This window comes from Anabas testudineus, chromosome 6, assembly GCF_900324465.2.
Source record: "Anabas testudineus chromosome 6, fAnaTes1.2, whole genome shotgun sequence".
NCBI lineage: Eukaryota > Metazoa > Chordata > Actinopteri > Anabantiformes > Anabantidae > Anabas > Anabas testudineus.
In genome coordinates this window covers 4016066-4035351 of record NC_046615.1, presented here as the reverse complement: position 1 = coordinate 4035351, position 19286 = coordinate 4016066, and the positions used below count along the sequence as shown (strand labels likewise).

At 37.1% G+C, this 19286-nt stretch overlaps 1 protein-coding gene across 1 annotated transcript; it reads right to left on the bottom strand.

Annotated features, from left to right (window-relative positions):
• Window positions 1-542: 542 nt before the first annotated feature.
• Window positions 543-18915, bottom strand: LOC113165657 (myosin-1). Its single transcript, XM_026365338.1, has 22 exons — window positions 18861-18915; window positions 17943-18037; window positions 16972-17061; window positions 16563-16703; window positions 14461-14532; window positions 14230-14301; window positions 14120-14149; window positions 13884-13958; window positions 12395-12433; window positions 11142-11277; window positions 8709-8788; window positions 8326-8442; window positions 8143-8202; window positions 7813-7917; window positions 6655-6765; window positions 6424-6534; window positions 5908-6109; window positions 4140-5719; window positions 3608-3698; window positions 3267-3406; window positions 1853-1914; window positions 543-1225 (listed from the first exon to the last, which is right to left on the bottom strand). Exons 3-22 carry the CDS (start codon window positions 17014-17016, stop codon window positions 1048-1050), a joined length of 3447 nt encoding a protein of 1148 aa, XP_026221123.1. The 5' UTR covers window positions 17017-17061; window positions 17943-18037; window positions 18861-18915; the 3' UTR covers window positions 543-1047.
• Between the last annotated feature and the right edge of the window lie 371 nt (window positions 18916-19286).

Here is a 19286-nt window from a genome sequence, read left to right as displayed (position 1 = left end):
CTTTTTAAGTGGCAACATCTGGCATTTGCTGTTTACTTGCTTGGCTGTTCTTGCTACATGACATACATGATTCCAATAAACCTAATGTAACACATAAAAGGATGTGCAGCTGCTTACACAGTCTGATCAACTTGTTACATTTAGTCATTTGGCAGAATGCAACTTACAGGTACAGGCAAAGGCAGGGTAAGCATAAGGAGGTCTTGCCTAACAACCCCTACAATCCACAGCCAGGATTTGAGTCCTGGTCTCCTGTAGAGAGAGCAACAATCTTACCAATGCACTATGCAGCCGCTTTTTATCATATTCTGTTCAGTGAGGCTGTAGAAGGCTGTCAAAATCAAAATGTACTCATTAAGAGAAGGTACTCATGAAGTACTCACGAAAAATATAAGAACAGGAAATATGTTAGTACAAAATTAACTGCTAAGTGATACTGTCATATCTATTTTGTAGGTAGTAACAAGTTGGTTGTAAATGAACAACTAAGGCTGACAACGTCCCTAAGCATTCACATGACAAAAAACAAGCTATACGTTTTATTTTTTCAAATATGTGCATGCATATATAACATATAACACTACTTTATACACATACAACTGTATGTTGAAGTTAAATTTCATAAATATAGTAACATGAAAATATTATCAGTAGAATGACTAACTCAACTAGTTACACAACAACAAATGAACAGATTTGTTCTGAATTTATATTTTTAAAAGAGCAACGTCATCAGGCAATGATTCAAGCCATAACATTTTACATTTACATTTAGCTATTTGGCACAATAAATAAACTAGAAACTCTTTGCCTAGACCCAATTTTCATAGCTAAGGTGCTTATAACTAACTAAAGGCACTAAAAGGTATATAGTAACCTATATAGTTGAAGGAAATTTGCAATGCAGCTTTTTAGTTAAAGTACTGACTCTCAGAACATCTAAAACTGTATTACCAATGGTTCTTACATATCTGCTATCAAAGTAGACTTTTATAATGTAACTACAGATACAGTAGTATCCCTGAATAAAAGAGGTAATTTGGCAGTTTAGTTGTCAGTTCTTCGTCTTTTAGGCAAAGAGAGCCTCTCTGTCTTGAGAAACTGTTCAATTCTGAAGATCTGAGCTCTGAATGATGACTGCTGATCCTCTCTCTCCTGAAAGCAGGAAGGTTCCCAGTCACATTCAGAGAAAAAATCTGAGGCTGACGTTGGAGCTCTGCTACACCTGGTGTAAGGAGGAAACAACATTTGCTAGTATACACAGAAATTATATTGTGACTTTAAATACTAGAACTCTTGGAGGCCTTCCTATCATGATAAATAATGAGTTAAAGCAGTTATATATACATAACACATGAAGTAATATGCAAGGTAACGTTGTATTAATTACAGTTTTAAAACTACCTAGTTCAATAGGTAAATACTGCCAAATCTATATTTCTATATTTATTTGGTGTTTAAATGTATCACTTTGGTTCATAATAAATTACTATGGTGTTTTTTGCTATAATCAGTCAAAATTAGGCAACATCAATGATTCAATCATCATTTGTGTAAGTACTAAACATAAAAGCAGTGTGTGCTGTAGTGCAAGCTAACAATTAATGAGGCTCTTGTTGTTTGTGTCAACAAGGCTCAATTTACAGTTGTCTACAGCAAAGGTTGGTGTTTAACTCCATTCAATTAATTGTAAGGTTGAAGTCAGTTCTATATCTAGTTCTGTTTGAGGCTAAGTAGAAATTACACAATTTCCAATGGGGAGGGTCAAACTGTCTATTTAAGATAGATCATCTAACCTGGTTCATAGACTTGGGATCGCCCTTCTGTGTAAGTATGAATGGAGGGGACTTACCCTGAAGTACTGGAGGATGTTGATACTGGAAGAGGACTGATCGACATAGAGGCTCTGCTCTCCTACATGAAATATGACATCAAATAGTAGAACTCACACATCTACACCCAAACAGTAGTCTCTCACATTTAGCCTGTAGGACAATGTCCATTTTTTCTCAAGCCTTGGTGCCTCCTGAAGAAACTGAACATTTCTAGTAAAGGGACATGTATTAATTGATATGTAACAGTATCCAGCTCAGAGAAAGTAGCCAGGCCCAGGCTGAACTCTTTGTGAAATTCCCACTGTTCAGAGCAAAAAGAAACTGAAGGCTTTGACCTTTGCTACAATTTGTTAAACTATTGGACCATCTTTTTTTCCCCCCATTCTCAAGGCATGTTGCACTCTATCTCCCTCAATTGCCAGCACCTGGATCTTATAAAACACAGAATGACAGTTTGTGGTGATGGTGACAAAGGAGAGAAGGAGAGTGTGTGAGAGAGAAAAAGTGAAACGGAGATCGAAAAAGAGAAAAGTACTGTAGCTAGAGAAAGGCGAAAGTGAGTGAGTGAGAGATGGATGATGAAGTGAGAGAGAAGCGGTACCCAAGCATCATTAGGTAGACTTTCTTCCACAGGTCATTCATTCTTTGTCTGTCTGGCTGTCTACAGGATGGCCATGAGTTCAGCAGACATCAGCTTCATCCTTTCACTCAGCACCCGACTTAACAGTCAAAGTTTCATACAGTACTTTGCTAAATCGCTCTCAGATATTCTTTACATGATGTTAAACGTGTTGGCCTGACCTAATAGGTCCTCTCACATTTGGAGCTTTTTGGACCGCAGACATGCGGTCCAAGGAATATAATGTATAGTTCTTCTTAGGACATGTCAGGCTGAAATAAAAAACATATTCATCAAGCTTTAGCACAAATTTCTCCAGGGGTTGACTCAGACACATTTTATAAAATGATGTAGCTCTGAATCTGTGGAACACTAACTTCTTCTGAGGTGGGTCATATGTTTCTATGTAAACATCACACTGTGGTCAGTTCCTGCTGCTCAGTATTAATCCTTAATGCAGAACAAACTAGTGGCTTCACTGTAATGTACTGTATAAAATATGCTTCTAGAGTTGAAATTACATTTTCCACATACCTGTACGTTGAGTCATACAATGAGGTATCATTAATACATTACAATATAGGCGCATGTAAATCATCAGTGCTGTTTTACTGTACCTCTGTTGCCTATCAAATTGGGATCTGTTTTAAAAAAGCTTCTGTTCAACGTAGAGGTTGATGTTGAGTGTGTGAAGTTTCGTGTCATTTTTGAGTATCACTTTATGACTTTAAGAATATATTACATATAGGGAAACCATATTTCAAGCTATCCCGAGAGCACCTTCACACTTCACAACAAGTTCTGTAACTGACCGTTTCTGCTGCCGCGCTCTCTCTGCTAGTCGCTCCTTTAGCTTTCCATTCTCCCTGCTGGTGTCTCCTCAAGGAAGCTGCAGTCCCAGAGACACTGGAGGCATTCAACAGCTCCGACGCCCTTGTAATCACCAAGGGGACTAAGAGGAATGAGGTGAGATGGCAAGAACAGCAAGAAGGTAAGAATGAATGATTATAAGTGATGGTATGAAATACAGATGCACAATGAGTTCACTATGGAACGAGGCTCCCAGTGGAGCGAAGAGTAGCACTACAATGTTCCATAATTGCATAATGTTTTTTTTACTGAATAAATCATATACCGTAGACTCATCAATCACCTTTGTTGTGTTTGCCTTTGAGGAACATGGGTATTGTGCTGGAAGGATGTCTGAGGTTTCCAGCAGACCAACTTGTACTTTGCTCAGTCCCCTGAAAAGGCAACATTATTTTGAAGAGACACTGTGTATCTAAATATACCAAAAGGTAAGTTTGTTTTATGCTCGTACATATTCCTGTGTCTCCGTCAACTTATTACAAAGGCTTTGCACAGTAGATTCTGTAATGAATTTGGCCAAAAAATACAACTGTAGAATCTCAAGTGGACAAAGCAACACAAGGAATTGATGTTTATCTGAATTGCAAACATTCACCTACAAATAAAAATGTTAAACATGTTCATTATTTCTATATTGTAAAACACCATTGAAATACAATTATTATTACTGTTAGCTATTACTGAAATAGAAACGGTGTCTAATATGAATTCTTTTTACTTTAAACTGAGTGGTTCACTGCTACACTAAACTAGGCACTCAGAGGCAGCTTTTGATGACACTGTAATGTAATAGGTCAATGTTTTAACTGTTATACCCCAACGAACTGATGCAGGCCTGAGACATCGGATTTAGTTCTGGAGATCGCTGTTTTTCTCTGAGCACTGTCCCAGTCAAATGACGGCCTGTAAGTGTTACTGATGTGCAGAAAGGACTCCTCTGTATTATCAAGCACTTCTTTAACTGGAGGCTGCTCGTAGCATCTTGAGCATTCAGTCTCTGCTGACTCATTCTCGTGAAGCTTCAAAGACTCCACTTCAGATTCAAACTCTGCAGTGTTCTTCGCTATTTCAACACAGACATCCTTCAATTTAGATTCTTCAATGCAGGTACCGTTTTCTTGTGTGTCCACATTTAACTGATCTTCGCTCTTCCTATATGGACTAGAGTCACCCTCACCATCATCAGTTACCAGAGGCTCATGCTGTCTATTCTCCTGCACTCCTGATATTTTCGGACTGATCTGTGACTCGACCAGTGTTCTCACTAATAAACAATCTTCGGTCACATTTGTATCACACATTTCATCTGATTGCTTCATGTTGCTCTTGATGTCAGGCGGATCACTATATTCTGTTGCTGCTGGATTCGTCTCTTGGATGCTGAAAGCACCATCTGTTTGAGTAACTAACAGTGCAGCATTTGTCTGAGGGCAACACATACTTGACTCATTCAAAGGTTCAGAAAATCTACAGGGAAAATTAGCTGCTGATGTGTTGCATGCTTTTTCTGCAACTTGATAAGCATGATTTGGCAGGTAATTAATTGGCTCAGCATCTTGAGTTTGGACCTCACCATGACACAGGTGTTGCTCTTGAATGACACACACACAGTCAACACGCTGTCTACTGAGGGAGCGGTCTGAGGCCTCACTGACAGCCGGTAATGGCTTAGTGTCCATGAAGTCAATGACCTGCTGTGTTTTGCTGTCCTCGATAGTCGTATCAGCAGTTGTCTGGTCCGGTATCTGTGTGTCTGGTGTTTCTGATGTGTGTACTGCTGTCTTTCCTCTCTCCTCCACTTCATGGGTCCCTTCTCCCTCTGCTCTATCTCTTGTTTCTGTTTCAGGGTTTCTGGTGTCCCCTTCATCCTCTGCTGACCCCTTGTTATTCTCTTCTCTGTCTGCTCTATCTGTTGTTTGGGTCATGAGCGTTCCTCTCTTTTCTTCAGTACTTTCTTCTTCCTTTACAACTCCTCTTAGGACCTCTTCTTTATTCCACTGCTGCTCTGTGTTTCTGTCATCTTCTTTTCTGTTATTATGATCTTGTTTCCAATCATCCTTTCCTCTTTTCTCATTCATTCCTGCGTTCCCTTCTTCATTTTTGTCAGACATGCGCTCAGGGCTTGGTACAGCTGTACTCGCACCATTACTAATCTGGAAATTGGTATCAGACACAGAGGAAGAGGTGGAAATAAAATCTGAAACTACATCAGGATCAGTCCCACTTGTGTTAGAGTTGCATGTGAATTTATTCAATATATTGGTGTTGGTTCCTGTTCCAGAATGACTTCCGAAGCTTAAAAGCTTGTTGGTAATAAGTGGACACATAAACAGGTTTGAATTGTTTAGGGGCAGTTTATATTGAGATTGGTGATCATGGTTTAGAACTTCTTCTCCTGGAAAAGAACACAACAATCACAAAATAAAATGTTTTTGAACTGCCACATCATTTGAATCACTTTGTATACAAAAGTGCAAACTCAAAAGTGTTTGTGTGTTTACTATTTGCTGAACTCTCAGAACAGAAGAAGTACATTAAATAAAACATGTTTGTCTACTGTATGTTTATATTCAGATGGCTGACCTCCAGTTGCTCCAGTGGCAACTAGCTTAGTCACAGCTCCTGTGTCCTCAAGACAGTCTAGATTTTTGGCCAGAGAAGAGGACAAGTGATGCAGACTGCCAAAACTGCACAGCTCAGAGCTGGAGATGGGTTTATTAAGAGGTTGTTCTGCGTGTTCTTCATCTGCTCTAGTGGGGAACACCTTGGCAGAAACATCTCTCATCTGTAGAGAGAAGGTTCACATACTTAATATGCACGTTTATGCCTTTTACCTGTGTTTAAGCTTTGACCCAACTGGTTCCCTCATTCACATTATATTATGGATTCTTGAAATATTACAGAAAATCTCTGCTTATCAATTAAGTTTGTTTAGAAATGTCTTTCTTTGACCACCAATGATGTGGAAAACACAAAATTTAACTGAAGTAACTTTGTCTTTGTGTGTGTAAATCTATTTGTGTCAACATTATTAATGCTTAACTAATTGCTATGTTTCGACATGCATACTGCTAATTCATTTATTTGCTGTGCCTGTACTATGGCCAGTGAGGACAGTTCAGTGTGTTTGTGATGAAGCGCTTCATAAGCCTCTTTCACTGCTTGAAGGTCTTGCTGCTCATTCTTAATGCGATCCAGAAACACTGTCTTCTGTTAAATACAGAGATAGAATAGTTCTTCACTTTTTCCTTTTTTTAGATGTCAGAATATGTTATAATATATACTTATGTACCTTCAGTGCCTTGTTTGACAATAAAAGATTTTCTCTACCTCTTTGTCCCAGCTGGTCTTGGAGGTAGCATAGCTCTCCATCAGTTGGGCCACCTTGTCTTCTACTGCCTTGCTTTTCTCTCGCATCATCTCATGTTCCTGTTTAAGGGCCTGCAGTAAAATTAATCACCCATAGGATTTTTAATGCAATACTAAATTTTTATGTGTTTGTTTAACGTGAAACAGAAGGTCTTAAACTGGGCTGGGAGCGAAAGAGGGCTTCTTGCTAATACAAATCAGTTGGTCTGTGTCATTTTAATAATGATTTTAATAAATGAATGAATGGGTGAATTAAAAATGAGGAGGGGGGACAGAGAAAAAGTAAAGAGAATAATAAACTATAAAGCCATAAATGGTGAATAAGCACACTAACTATCATTCAGTTGCAGAGGGGACCATATTCACTAATGTATATGTTGTGACGTACATCATCACATTCATCACTTTTATGAGAAGAAATGGTTGTTATTTATTTCTGTCTTTGTGTAAATTCACTTCATAATCATTTAAATAGGCCCTGAAAAATTCCTGTTGTGTGAGACCACTAGCATAGGAGATGCAGGGTTTTGTTAGTGGGCAGGCAAAAATTAAAACAGTTTAATTCACTCTATTTAAAGCAGAATTAAACTAGATTTTTTCATTTATTTTTATTTTTTAGCAAATTAAAGATTATTATAATACTGGTAATGACAATTTAAGAACCCTGGTAGGTAAATTACTATTCCCCATTTCCATCATGTAAAGTTCACACATGTATTCATACAATTACATAAATATGCTCTACTGTACAGCAATGTATTGTTCTTTTTTGCTGCAGATTCTTGTGTTTTTCTCCTATCTTACGTAAAAATATTTAGTTTCCTTTTAAATTTTAACCTTCTAACAGCTTTTTGCTCTGGATGATGTTTTGTTTCTTTTCTTTCTCTTCAGTTTTACCTGTTCTGGAGTCAGAAATAAGACAAATATAAGAAAAATACAGCAATAATCTGAGATGACCTGAAGAGGCATTTGAATCAGTGGCTTCTGGTAATTTGTAAGAAAAACATCTTTGCTAAAATGAGATTTCCTTAAATCTGTTTTTAGGTTTGTTAGTTAGACAAAATTTTTACAAAAGATACAGTGCTATTTAAGAGCTCTGATGAAATGAGAGACTTTTACCTGGTACTGCTCTCTATGTGTTTGCAGCTCCAGCTCTACTCTGCTTACTGTCTGTGTCTGAGTCAAAATGAGATGTTGGGCCTGCTGCAAAGACCTCATTACCTCCTAAACCAACGCATATGTACACACAGAAAATACTGTAAGTATCCACAATGAAGGCTATAAATTAAGATAAATATGACCTGCCATGCTTGGTTTTAAGCTAAGTGTACACTGAGATCATAAAAAGTTTCAGTTCTCCTTTTCAGCATTATGTTGAATAGAAAACCTTCTCAGACAACACTCAACACACCACCACAGCAATCCTTCCTATTCTCTTCTGTTTCTCACCTGTTTTTCTGTTCTTACGGCTTCATTTTCCTCACAGAGTTTCTTGTTCATTTCAGCCTCCTAAAATTGAAAGAAATGTGGACAAGTAACATTGTTGGCACCTTTTGATTCATCTGATAGAGGACAGGTATCAACTAGTCTTGGGGCTACCATAGAAAGTCCTGTCAGCCGATTGTCTTTTACCATGATTAGTTTCTGGTGCAGTAGCTGTATTTGCTGCTCTTTGCCTGTAGGACTGTGGGTCTGTGTGACTGATGTCATCTTTGCTTTGATAAGCTGCTTGCTCACTTCTTCCAGTTCCTGAGAAAACAAGATACATTCAGACATTTTCAAAGTATAACATCATCCAAGTTGATTCCCATCAAATCAAACAGGTTTATTGCTTTGGATTACTGACACTTTTAGCGCTACAGTCTTGGCCAAACATAGATTTTTACCAGCTGTTACAACAGGTGCAAACTCTAGCGGTTAAACATTTATTTGATTCATTTATACAGTATATTATATGAAATGAGATGACATCCTGTATAAAATAATTCCAAATGCTGAGCTACTTTTCCACATACCTTCTTCAGTGAGCCTATGGCTGCTTCTTGCTTTTCATTTGCAGAAGACAGTTTCTTATTGATGCTCATGGCCTCATCAACTGTTAAGAATTACACACAGTAAGACACCATCATGGGTAATGCTGTAAGAGGACTACAATGGTCTAACATTGATAGGGAAAGACACTAAAAATAATAAGATAAGCAACAGTAACATTTCATCTATGTTTTATCATTTGATGTAATTTTAAAATCGCTCTCTGGTTGATGAAACATTTTCCTGGCACAAATCATTTAGCTGAATACATTCCTGTCTTTTTCAAATTAGTCACTGGACTGGCAACATGAGACAAGTGTATAACTTTATCATTTCTTTACATAAATAGAGATAATTTGGTTTAGGAATGTAAGATAAATTTGTTTTAAAACATGAGCAACATAGCTGTGATAATGTAACTGGCTACTATGACTATCTGATAATGCAAGCCTACTACTGTTAACAGTAGGGGTCATGTTCACATTTGTTGTGAAACAATGGCAAGTTAAGGTTCTTCAACATACAACATGAGATGTATGTTAATGTAGGCCTCCAGAGAAACTGCACACAGGACGTGCTACTATCAACGTTCATGACAAGATACATGTATATATAGGATGTGTATTGGTTGTTAAAAGCATATGTACATGCATGAACCATTACCAACTGTCTGAAGAGATTTATTCATATTCAGGTAAATTCTTTATGAAAATAAAGAAAGGATTCAAGATTCACTCCAAAGAAAATTCTGCAGAAGCGGAATCACTGTATTGTATCACTTTCATTTATCAAAATCTCTGAATTGTTTCTAGCAAACTGAACATTTATATGTTAAAGAATCCAGACTAGAGAAAAACATGACCCCCTCTGGTTGGGCCTAATAAAATGAAGACCTTTCTTATGCACAGTCCCTCACTGACATTTACTAACACATGCTGATGTATATACAGACATGGCAAGAATTATTGGTACCTATCTGTTAAAGAAAGAAAAACACCCAAATAAATGACAAAAGTAATAATGAAAAGGTACTAAAAATTAACTTCATCAGACATTGCTTCTAAGTTGTGATTCAACAGAGTTTCTTTTTTTAAATAACTAATGACACTAAACAAAAATGATGGTACCACTAGAAGAGACTGAAAATAATTTGTCCATAGGCACATGTTAAGCTGTGTACAAACGTAATCAGTCAGTCTGCCTGTTTAGAGAGTGAAAAGTGGTCACTATGATGTTTGGTTAAAGGCAAAGGCTGTAAGACCATCTCAGTTGAACATATTATTCAGAAGTTTAAGGTCCACAGGACTGTAGCCAACCTCCCTGGACGCTGCTGCGAGAGGAAAATTGATGACAAATTGAAGAGACGGATTACAAATGGTAACTAGAGCACAGAACAACTTCCAAAGAAATCCAAGATCAAGGCACATCAGTGTCAGAACGCACCATCAGTCACTATGGACTTAATGGAAGACGACTGAGGAGGGCTCCACTGCTGAAAGCAAATCATTAAAAAAAAGTGAGAAAATGCATATTAACAAGCAACAGAGCTTCTTGGCAAGTCACATCAGCTCTATGTTCACAAATGAAGCATACAAAGAAAAGAACACTGTACCTACCGTGAAACACGGAGGAGGCTCCGTTATGTTCTGGGGCTGCTTTGCTGCATCTGGCACAGGGTGTCTTAAATAATCTGTGCAGGGTCCATTGAAATCTCAAGAATATTCAAGGCATCTCGCAGCAAAACATGCTGCCCAGTGTCAGAAAGCACGGTCTCAGTTACAGGTCATGGTCCTCCAACAGGATAATAACCCAAACACAGTTAAAAACACCCAAGAATTGCTAAGAACAACTCATTGGACTTTTCTCAAGGGAGAAGGCAACCTTTAAACCTGAGACAGCTAGAGCGATTATTCACGAGGAGTGGACCAAAATACCTGTCGACAGGTGCAGAAGTCTTATTGAGAGTCACAGAAATAAGTTGATTGCAGTGACTGCCTTTAAAAGATTAAGCAATAAATAAATAATAATAATAAAAAAATGATGAGTTAATTTTTGGTTATTACCTTTGTCAATTTGAAGTTATTTGTGACTATTGTGGGTTTTTCTTTCTTTAATAGAAGGTTACCAACAATTTTTGCCACCTCTGTATATCCCAATTTACATAGATCATCGTTATCTGACATCTGTAAACCTACAACTATTATAGGACATTATAGGAAAAGCATTCTACGTATGTAAAGTCAGAAAAAAAATAATGGCACTGTTTCCCAAAATATCACCAAACACAATATTATTAATGTGATATATTTGTGACTTTGGTAAAGACGTGATCACAATTTATGACCAATTTATGCAGACAACCAGCTAACAGCAAACAGTTCCATTCCTTTCCATCAGTACATCCATTCATTCATTACCATTTTGCTCTAGTCTCTCATGGGCCTGTTTGATGGCAGCACACTGCCTGGACAGAGCGCTAAACCGTTTCTCCACCTCCCCCAGCTGGTTCAAGTGGCTGTCCTTTGAACGGCTCTGCAAGGCTAGCTTCTGTTCCTGTGGAAAAAGCATGGTTACAACAGACAAAGAAATTAAAACTATAGACAAAGATAGTATTTTACAGTGCAAAACACTACAGAAATATATGTTATAACTACAAAAATGTAAGAACATATTTTGTCACTTAATGCATATAGGAATAAGGATGAACTGTGAAAATATCTTAACTGTGTTCCTTTACCCTATACGGTATCAATAATTTTATATGATGAGTTTAACTCATTTTCTTGCCACAAGTTAGTAAAAATTGATACTACACCCAGTCTGTTACATATGAGGCAGCTGGTTAGCATAGCTTAGCATAAACACAGGTAATAAAATCTTACTAAAATGAAGAAGATGACTTTGTCTCACACATAACCCATGTAAAATGTGTAAATTAGTTACCTTTAAAGTACTGGAAGACATTTTACATTAAACTAGCTAGCTTTCTACCCCTGCAACTACTGTTTATCTCAAACACAGACAAAGCAGTGTTCATCATTTAATTTTAAGAAAGAAAGCAAATAAGTGGATTTCCCAGAGTGGGGGGAAAAGGGGAATGAAATCAGTCTTTTAACGAAGGAAATGAGGAGACAGTGGCATATTTTATCATAGACTGCTACAGTGGAAAGAGCTGTCAAGTGACTGAGTAGATGGTGGTTTAATACAGCTAGTGTCGCTCTCTTTCAGTGGCATGAAGGAATCAACTCGGCTCATGCCTCAGAGCCCTTTACCGCTCTGCAAACTGCCATTATACTTTGATTGTCTGTATCAAGCTGAGCAGATTCTTTTCTGCTTTTCCCACTCACTTACTTCACTCTAATTCTCACTCCCTTCTATCCTTTTCTTCAATACACGAGCTCTCTTCAACTCCCTTCACTCTGCTGAGCCACTGTTATGTGAAGAAGGTTAAACGGAGCGAAGCTCAGTTATAAAATATTTTAATAGAGATATTTTCTCTGCTGTGCTGGCAGTTCAAAGTGTCACACACTCCCTATCCGTTACTCCTGATGAGCTCTTCCCTCCAAACCCATCCCTCCTTAGCACCATTCTGTCATCCTCCTCTTTTAATTTTTCTCACTCCCACCAATCCTCTGTCAACAGTTTGTATAAGTGCAAAATCCTTCCTTACCAGCTGACTTGTTTTCTTCTCCAAGTTGTATTTCAGCAACTGTAAAACAGCAGTAAAAGAAGGGTTTTCATTCTGAATGACAGAGCAGACGTGAATTTGAGAAAGTGATTTTCCACCCTTTGTCAAACACATACAAAGGAGATCTGGTTAATTTAATCTGAATGTACTAAACCCTAAGGTGAGACGCACTTACAATTCAACATCAAGAATCAACTTTGAATTTTAGATTTTCAAGTCATAATTGATGAGAAACTTAGGGAATAAAAGAACATTTTATAACAATTGTAAACCAACTGTCCAAATAGAGAAGATCATACAGTGTGATTCAAGGTTAATCAAACAACAAATGGACCTGAAGTCCAGGTTGTTCTCTCTACATGCACCATTCTTTCAACACTGTAGAGTTGCTGCATTGATCAAAATCAAGTATGAATTTGAAATGTTTGTATTCAAGTATCCACTTGAATACAAACATTCAATGTTTAACATTATGTTTAACATATCTATGCCATATTTTATGTTCAGTATATCTACAGATAATAATATTATGTATACTATGCTTCCTATCTGTCAGTATAAGGCTGCAAATAATGACTGTGTATACAACTGAGCATCTCTGAATATTTTCTTATTAATCCTTTAGTTTACTGAATTACTGCAAAACAACTCTGACAGTCTCAAAGTGTTTCTTTTACCTTCCTTTAAGGTTGTCAAATGGGTTTTCTGTAATGTAGTGAGTTCACAGTTAAAATGACCAAGAATGCTTATAGAGACTAAAAAATAATTTAATAGCAAGAGAAAGCGCAGCATCTCATCATCTTGTCCCCTGTGATCAAATAACGACTTAATAAATCTATAAAGACAGACACTACCTAAATATTGCAATATTGTTATGGCAGTTAATTAATCTGTCTATTATGAATAAAATAACTACAATAAATTATGCACATTTAATTATGCACTAATTCAACCATACTCTTCCACTGAAGCTCAAATTCGTAATTTAGCAGATCACTAAAGTATAGCAATTAAATCACTTCAGTTCCACCTGCCACTCGTGAAAATGTGTTAAATTAGAGAAATCACCAGACCATGTCACATGAATGACTACAACAGGGTCTCACTTACTAGCCAAACACTACAGTTAAGTGTCTCCCAGATAGGATATCAAAAACAGTCTCTATTGTCCCTGTAACAAGGCTGCAGTGTTAAAGTGCAGTGGACCATGGGGGCAGCCGTATATCACCTCTGTGGTGTCAGGCCTGAAGACGAACACTCTGGGAGCCAAAGTGGGTCAGGCCTACGTGCTTTACTCTGGTTGGACATGAGCTTTCTTTATTTACCTATCGCTTTTAGAAGTATAACAGTTTAACTGTAAAACCTTTTTTTCTGATTGTAAACAGAAGAATGAGAAAGAAAGGAGGAAACAAAAATGAGTGGGAGAACTGTGTGTGTGTGTGTGTGTGTGTGTGTGAGTACATCTCAGTACCTGCAGCGACTTCAGCTCTTCTTTTAAGTTGTTAATCTCCTTGTCTTTTAACTCAGCGCTGACCTGGTATTTCCACTGCAATGTTTTATTATCATCGTCAATGTCAAAATAAAATTCCAAAGTACAGCACAAAAGAATCCACCCAAAGGATCCAGATTGTGCAATTATGATGACTGAATTTACTACTCAGAAAAAAAAGAAGTCAATTTAACATGTCGGGAATAAGCTCTGCATACCTTCTCCTCCTCAATGTTTCTGATTTTGGCCTGAAACTTAAGAACAGAAAATGTTTTCATTCACTGCTTAAAGTCTTTTTTAGATACAAAATGTAACCATGAAAACATACTTGCTTTTTAATATTAGTCAGTGACTCTGTGTGCTGGTTTGCCACTTTCTCAATTTGGTGTTTTAGGGATTCCTGTCATACAGCAGAACACTAAATCAATCACAACAACCAATGATCAATGAAATACAAAACATCAAAACGTTTGTTAAACAAGATTTAGCACATGTTGTTTTTTCTAAATTTCATATAATTAAGGAGCTAAATGTAGACATTAAAGATGCTAATGTAAACCTTCTCCCACTCCAGCTCCTGTTTCTCCAGCACCAGTTTACTGAGCTGATCCTCAAAGCGTGTCTCTGCATCCTTAAACATAGACAGACATCTTTAACTCAAAGCTGATCCTTAACAACCTACTGCAGCAACAGATAACATTTGTTTAGGAAATATTTCACATTCACAAATACAAGCAGCCTGGAGACAAGACAGTACATTTAGATGGGGAAATGACCGGTACAGTGCGATCTTAGCAGACAGACCACTATCTTTTATCCTTTGGGCAAATAACTCTCTTTGCCAAAAGTGCAAACGGCTGTAAGATTCCCTGGTGCATTCCTCCATATCATTTGGAGAAGCACCCAAAGAAAGAGGAACATTAGAAGGGAGGTGATATTTGTGGAAAGCCATCCCTATCCTCCCTGTTCCCCCAGAGAAGGCAGGTAAAAGTCATTTGCTCTTTATATACACAGCAGTTTTTATGTTCATGTGGGAGCTGGTTAACTCTCTGAGTTTATTTTATAAGTTCTTATTAAACTATGCTACCACCATGGCACAAAAAAGGAGTGCACCAAAGATAACGCTGTAATTTTTCCACTGAGGAATAATTATTGAGTGTATATGTGTTTAAAAAGACACTAGAAAGCTTTATTATGTTTGGTGATCCACATAATTAAAAATAGGCAGGTTCATCCTAACTGAAGGCCAGGGGTACTAAAACCTCTAATTTATATTTTGCTTAATAATATCATCAAAATATTTTTTTTAGTCATTATGTGAAAATTCTGAACTGCTTACATCATATATTTGCCATGGCTTTGAATCTCTCTGCTGTTTTATTGCTGTTCTGAATGAATGCCTTTTATGAGGCATAAAAAACTAAGTATCAGAGCATAGAAATGTGATAGTGTAGTTGATAGCTTAGTTGGAAGAGGTAAGACATAGTTAAACTTAAAGTTTTCCATGATACGTGCTGCTGTGATAAGTCACAATGTTGTCTTCATTTACATCCCACTTAGAATGATTAGTATGTATCTGAATATTGCAAAAGGCTTCCAAGATCAAACTGCATTTCATATGTAACCATTTCACCTATAACACCGTCTCTAATAAGTATTTAGCACCAAGTCTTCCGTAAATCACATTCTTACCAACTAAACCACCGATTGCTTGCACCGTATTAAAAAACAAAGAAGAAAAAACATTGGAATTTGACCTGCTCAGGAATGTCCGGGACCATCATGACATCCTCTTGCCTCTTAACCCCTCCACCCAGTGAACAACTACAAAGTGTTACTTTGATAACTGCAGTGCCTGAGGAGGTTCAGACTGATATATCATATTATGTTTGTGCCTCAGTTAACATGACTATAACAATAAAAACTGTATTGCAACAAACAACCAACACCCATTTTGATCCCTTAACCTTTAAGCACACTCAGGGTGTACTGTCAGGTTGAAAGTACTTGCTGGAGGGTACGATCCATTATTTACTTTTACAAACAAATTTACTTTCTATTTATTGGTCAGGGGCCAAATGGTTTATATGGCCCTCATCTTGACGCAATGTACAGCTGGCTCCTGTCCAGATAGCCAAAGGGGCAGCTGACTTCCTCTAACACTAACTGTTCCCCTACTATTTTTATGACATTACTTTGCTCTTTAGCTAAACAGAGAGCCATTCATGTCCAAGTTCTACTCAGTAAATAATGATATGACACAAAAAAACACAGGAAGTAAGCAATGCTGGAAAACAATGACCATGTTTTGTCATCCTTTCTACCGTATATCTACCTTCTGTATAGCCACCTTTAAGTAACTGCGTTTACATAAGGGAATAAATACAGTAAGTTGCAATATAAATCTTCAGGGTCCACAGATAATTGACAGGTAGTAAAAGCTGAAAAAACATATTTGTTTTCACCTATATTTTCACATTAAGACAGAAAGCTGGGTACCTGCAGCTGATCACAGTATGCTCCAATATCCGAAACCTTGACCACTTTGCAATAAGCACAAGGTTGGTGAACCTTCAAAATAATAATACTTGACAATTTTTTCAGTATTGTGTCAATATACTCTACCACACAAAGACAGCAACTGCATAATTTCTACTATACCCTTCGAATATGCAGCTCCTCTACAGCCTCAAGTAAATGGGTTTTAAATTCCAGCAGCTGTAGTAAGAAGGTGCCTCCACTTTCTGTTTCACAGTGGATGCTGGACAGAGACAGCTCCTGCTGCCCTGCCGGTCCTTCTACCTGAATAAGATAAATAAAACTAAATTAGCTACTCAAAATACTATTGCTCAAATACTGTCTTAATCCAGAATAGATACATTTAATCCATTATTTAATAAATGTCAGGAACAGTGCAGAAAATATGTCCCGTTGCTGATAACATAACTAAGAGTACAATACCTAATAATTATTTATTGAAAGCATTTTTAACCTAATTTTAAAACGCATAAACAAATCAGTTGATGAATGTAATTTGCTTTGTCTTCCACTGTCAGAAGTCATAACTTACAGTGGTGTGGGTGGGGAGTGTCCCAGAGTCTGCACTGTGATCCATCGGGTTGTTTCAGGGCAGATCAAGGTCCCACTGGACTTCTGCCGCCTGTTTATCAAGAAAAAAAAACATTCTGTTAAAAAAGGTTAATAGAATAGACTGTTTAATGAGCAGTAACACTCTGCCGCTAAATGATTTTATTAGAAATAATAGGGCAGCACATTAAAGCCTTGCAGTGTTTCACAATCACTACCATCTAACCTAATGGCTTTGAAATGACCATTAGGTTTTTTTTCTTTTTTTTTTTGTTTTACACCACTTCCATTGCAGTGAGAAGATAACACCTTGATAAGCCATCTAGGTTAAAATGAACCAGCCCATTGACACTAACAGGGGTCAGAGCAATAACACTGAATAGACAAATTGTGCTGTCAATGCTTTTTAAATTATCTAGGTTATTTAATTTGACCTGTGGACGGTCTTCTTCAACTGTTTTTGTCCCTTCAACATAACCAAGACACTGAATGACACACACACACACACACACTGCATACACGCAAACACACACCTTCTGGAAAATTGACTATTTAAGTGGGAGGTCTCCACTAGCCACTGATCTCTTAATAGAACAGACCTTTTTTCTCCCATTTAACCTGCGCTGGTATCAATCATGTTGGAGAATTAAATGATCCCTGCTAGAATTGGCTACTATCATAAAATGACACTGTGACCCCAGGCTGAGGAGGGAGGGGATGTGCAAACGTGTGTTAGTGTGTCAAAGTGATAGTGTACGTGTTTCTTATGTGAACCACGTGAATTTGTATGTGGCTGTGAGTGAGGGAGTAAAGCACGATGTCTTTTCCTGCTTCTCCTGTGATTCAGTTGAGCGGGTATTAAACACCATCTCTAAGCCATGAAAAGACAAATTAAAAGATCTGCCTTTCATTTAACGGGGCATTTTCTATATAAAAACATGATCTCTGCATTACCTTTAGGTGAGTTATGTTTGTCACTGTTGTAATGATGCACTAAAGAAGGAAACTTGAACCAAGGCCCTGACATTGTACAGCGAAGCAACAGGAACCTAAAGTGCACAAGAACGAGCTGTTTTAGATTGTACACTGCCCCTGTGTTAAAAAGCAGGTTACAGCTGTACAAAATAAAACTACTTTAAAATAACACAGTTGCACTGTTATTAGTAACATCTGTGCTCTTCCTGTAATAAATGAAAAGCTCTGCAGAGGAACACACAGCACACTGGAGTCTAATAATGTAACACAGCATCTGTTCAGTGGGGTTCTGACTATTTATCAGTAAATACTAAATATAATCCTGCCCAATTGACTTAAATCACTAACAGCAAAGGAGCTAGCTTAGAAATAAAAAGCTATAAGTGGTAACTTTTTAAATAAAATGAGTGTTATCTAAAAGATTAAGCATTAGCTACTAACTAATTAAAAAGCCACACACCTTTGACTGCTTTATCAGCTAATGTTCACTTTCTAAATGAATATCTGGTGCATAGCATGCTCCAGCTAACGCTGTACCTTTACTTCACATTTAACTAGCTAACACTTTTAGCTAATGAACCAAATAACCAACAGGGTTACATTCTAAATATTTTGTTATAATTTTAGATTGATAATTTTACCCTTGGACCTTATTCGCTAAGGTATGGTTCAATATGACTGAAATTCATGAAAATTTAATTGTACAAAACTTTATGATAAGTCAAAAGCTAACGAGTGAGGAAACCTTAGCTTAGCACAAGCCTCTACCGTGTTACTGTAACTTCACACCAAACATTACTGTATCTAATGTAGTTAATTTAGCTTAATGTTTTATGGAAAGGTTCGACGTTTTACGTGTAATTAATACATTTAGTAAAACTTTAGTTTTTAACTTACTTTACCTCTGGTGATTAGCCAAGTAACCAAACTCTGAACCGACCTCAGCGCTCCACAGTTCTCAATGAGTACAATTAGCTGCTAGCAGAAAAAGAAAGTAATAAAGTGATTCAACACATTGGTCAACACAAAAGGTACAAATTCAGTATTGTATTATAAAGGGACACAAATTAGTAAATGTCAATTATTTTGCAGCTTAAACTACAGCTTTGTTAAAGGCCATATTCTGTGTTTTTAGGATTGTATTGATGAATCTTCACCATCTTTAAATATAGTCTACATTACATTTGTTGATCAACTGTAGCACATTTAAATTGTATTTATTGCTTTGAATAAAGTGTCTAGTATTTATAAATATACAGCAACACTACTAGAGTATGGCAAGGATAATTGATAGTAACCTTTTGTTGTCAGGTTTTATTTTAT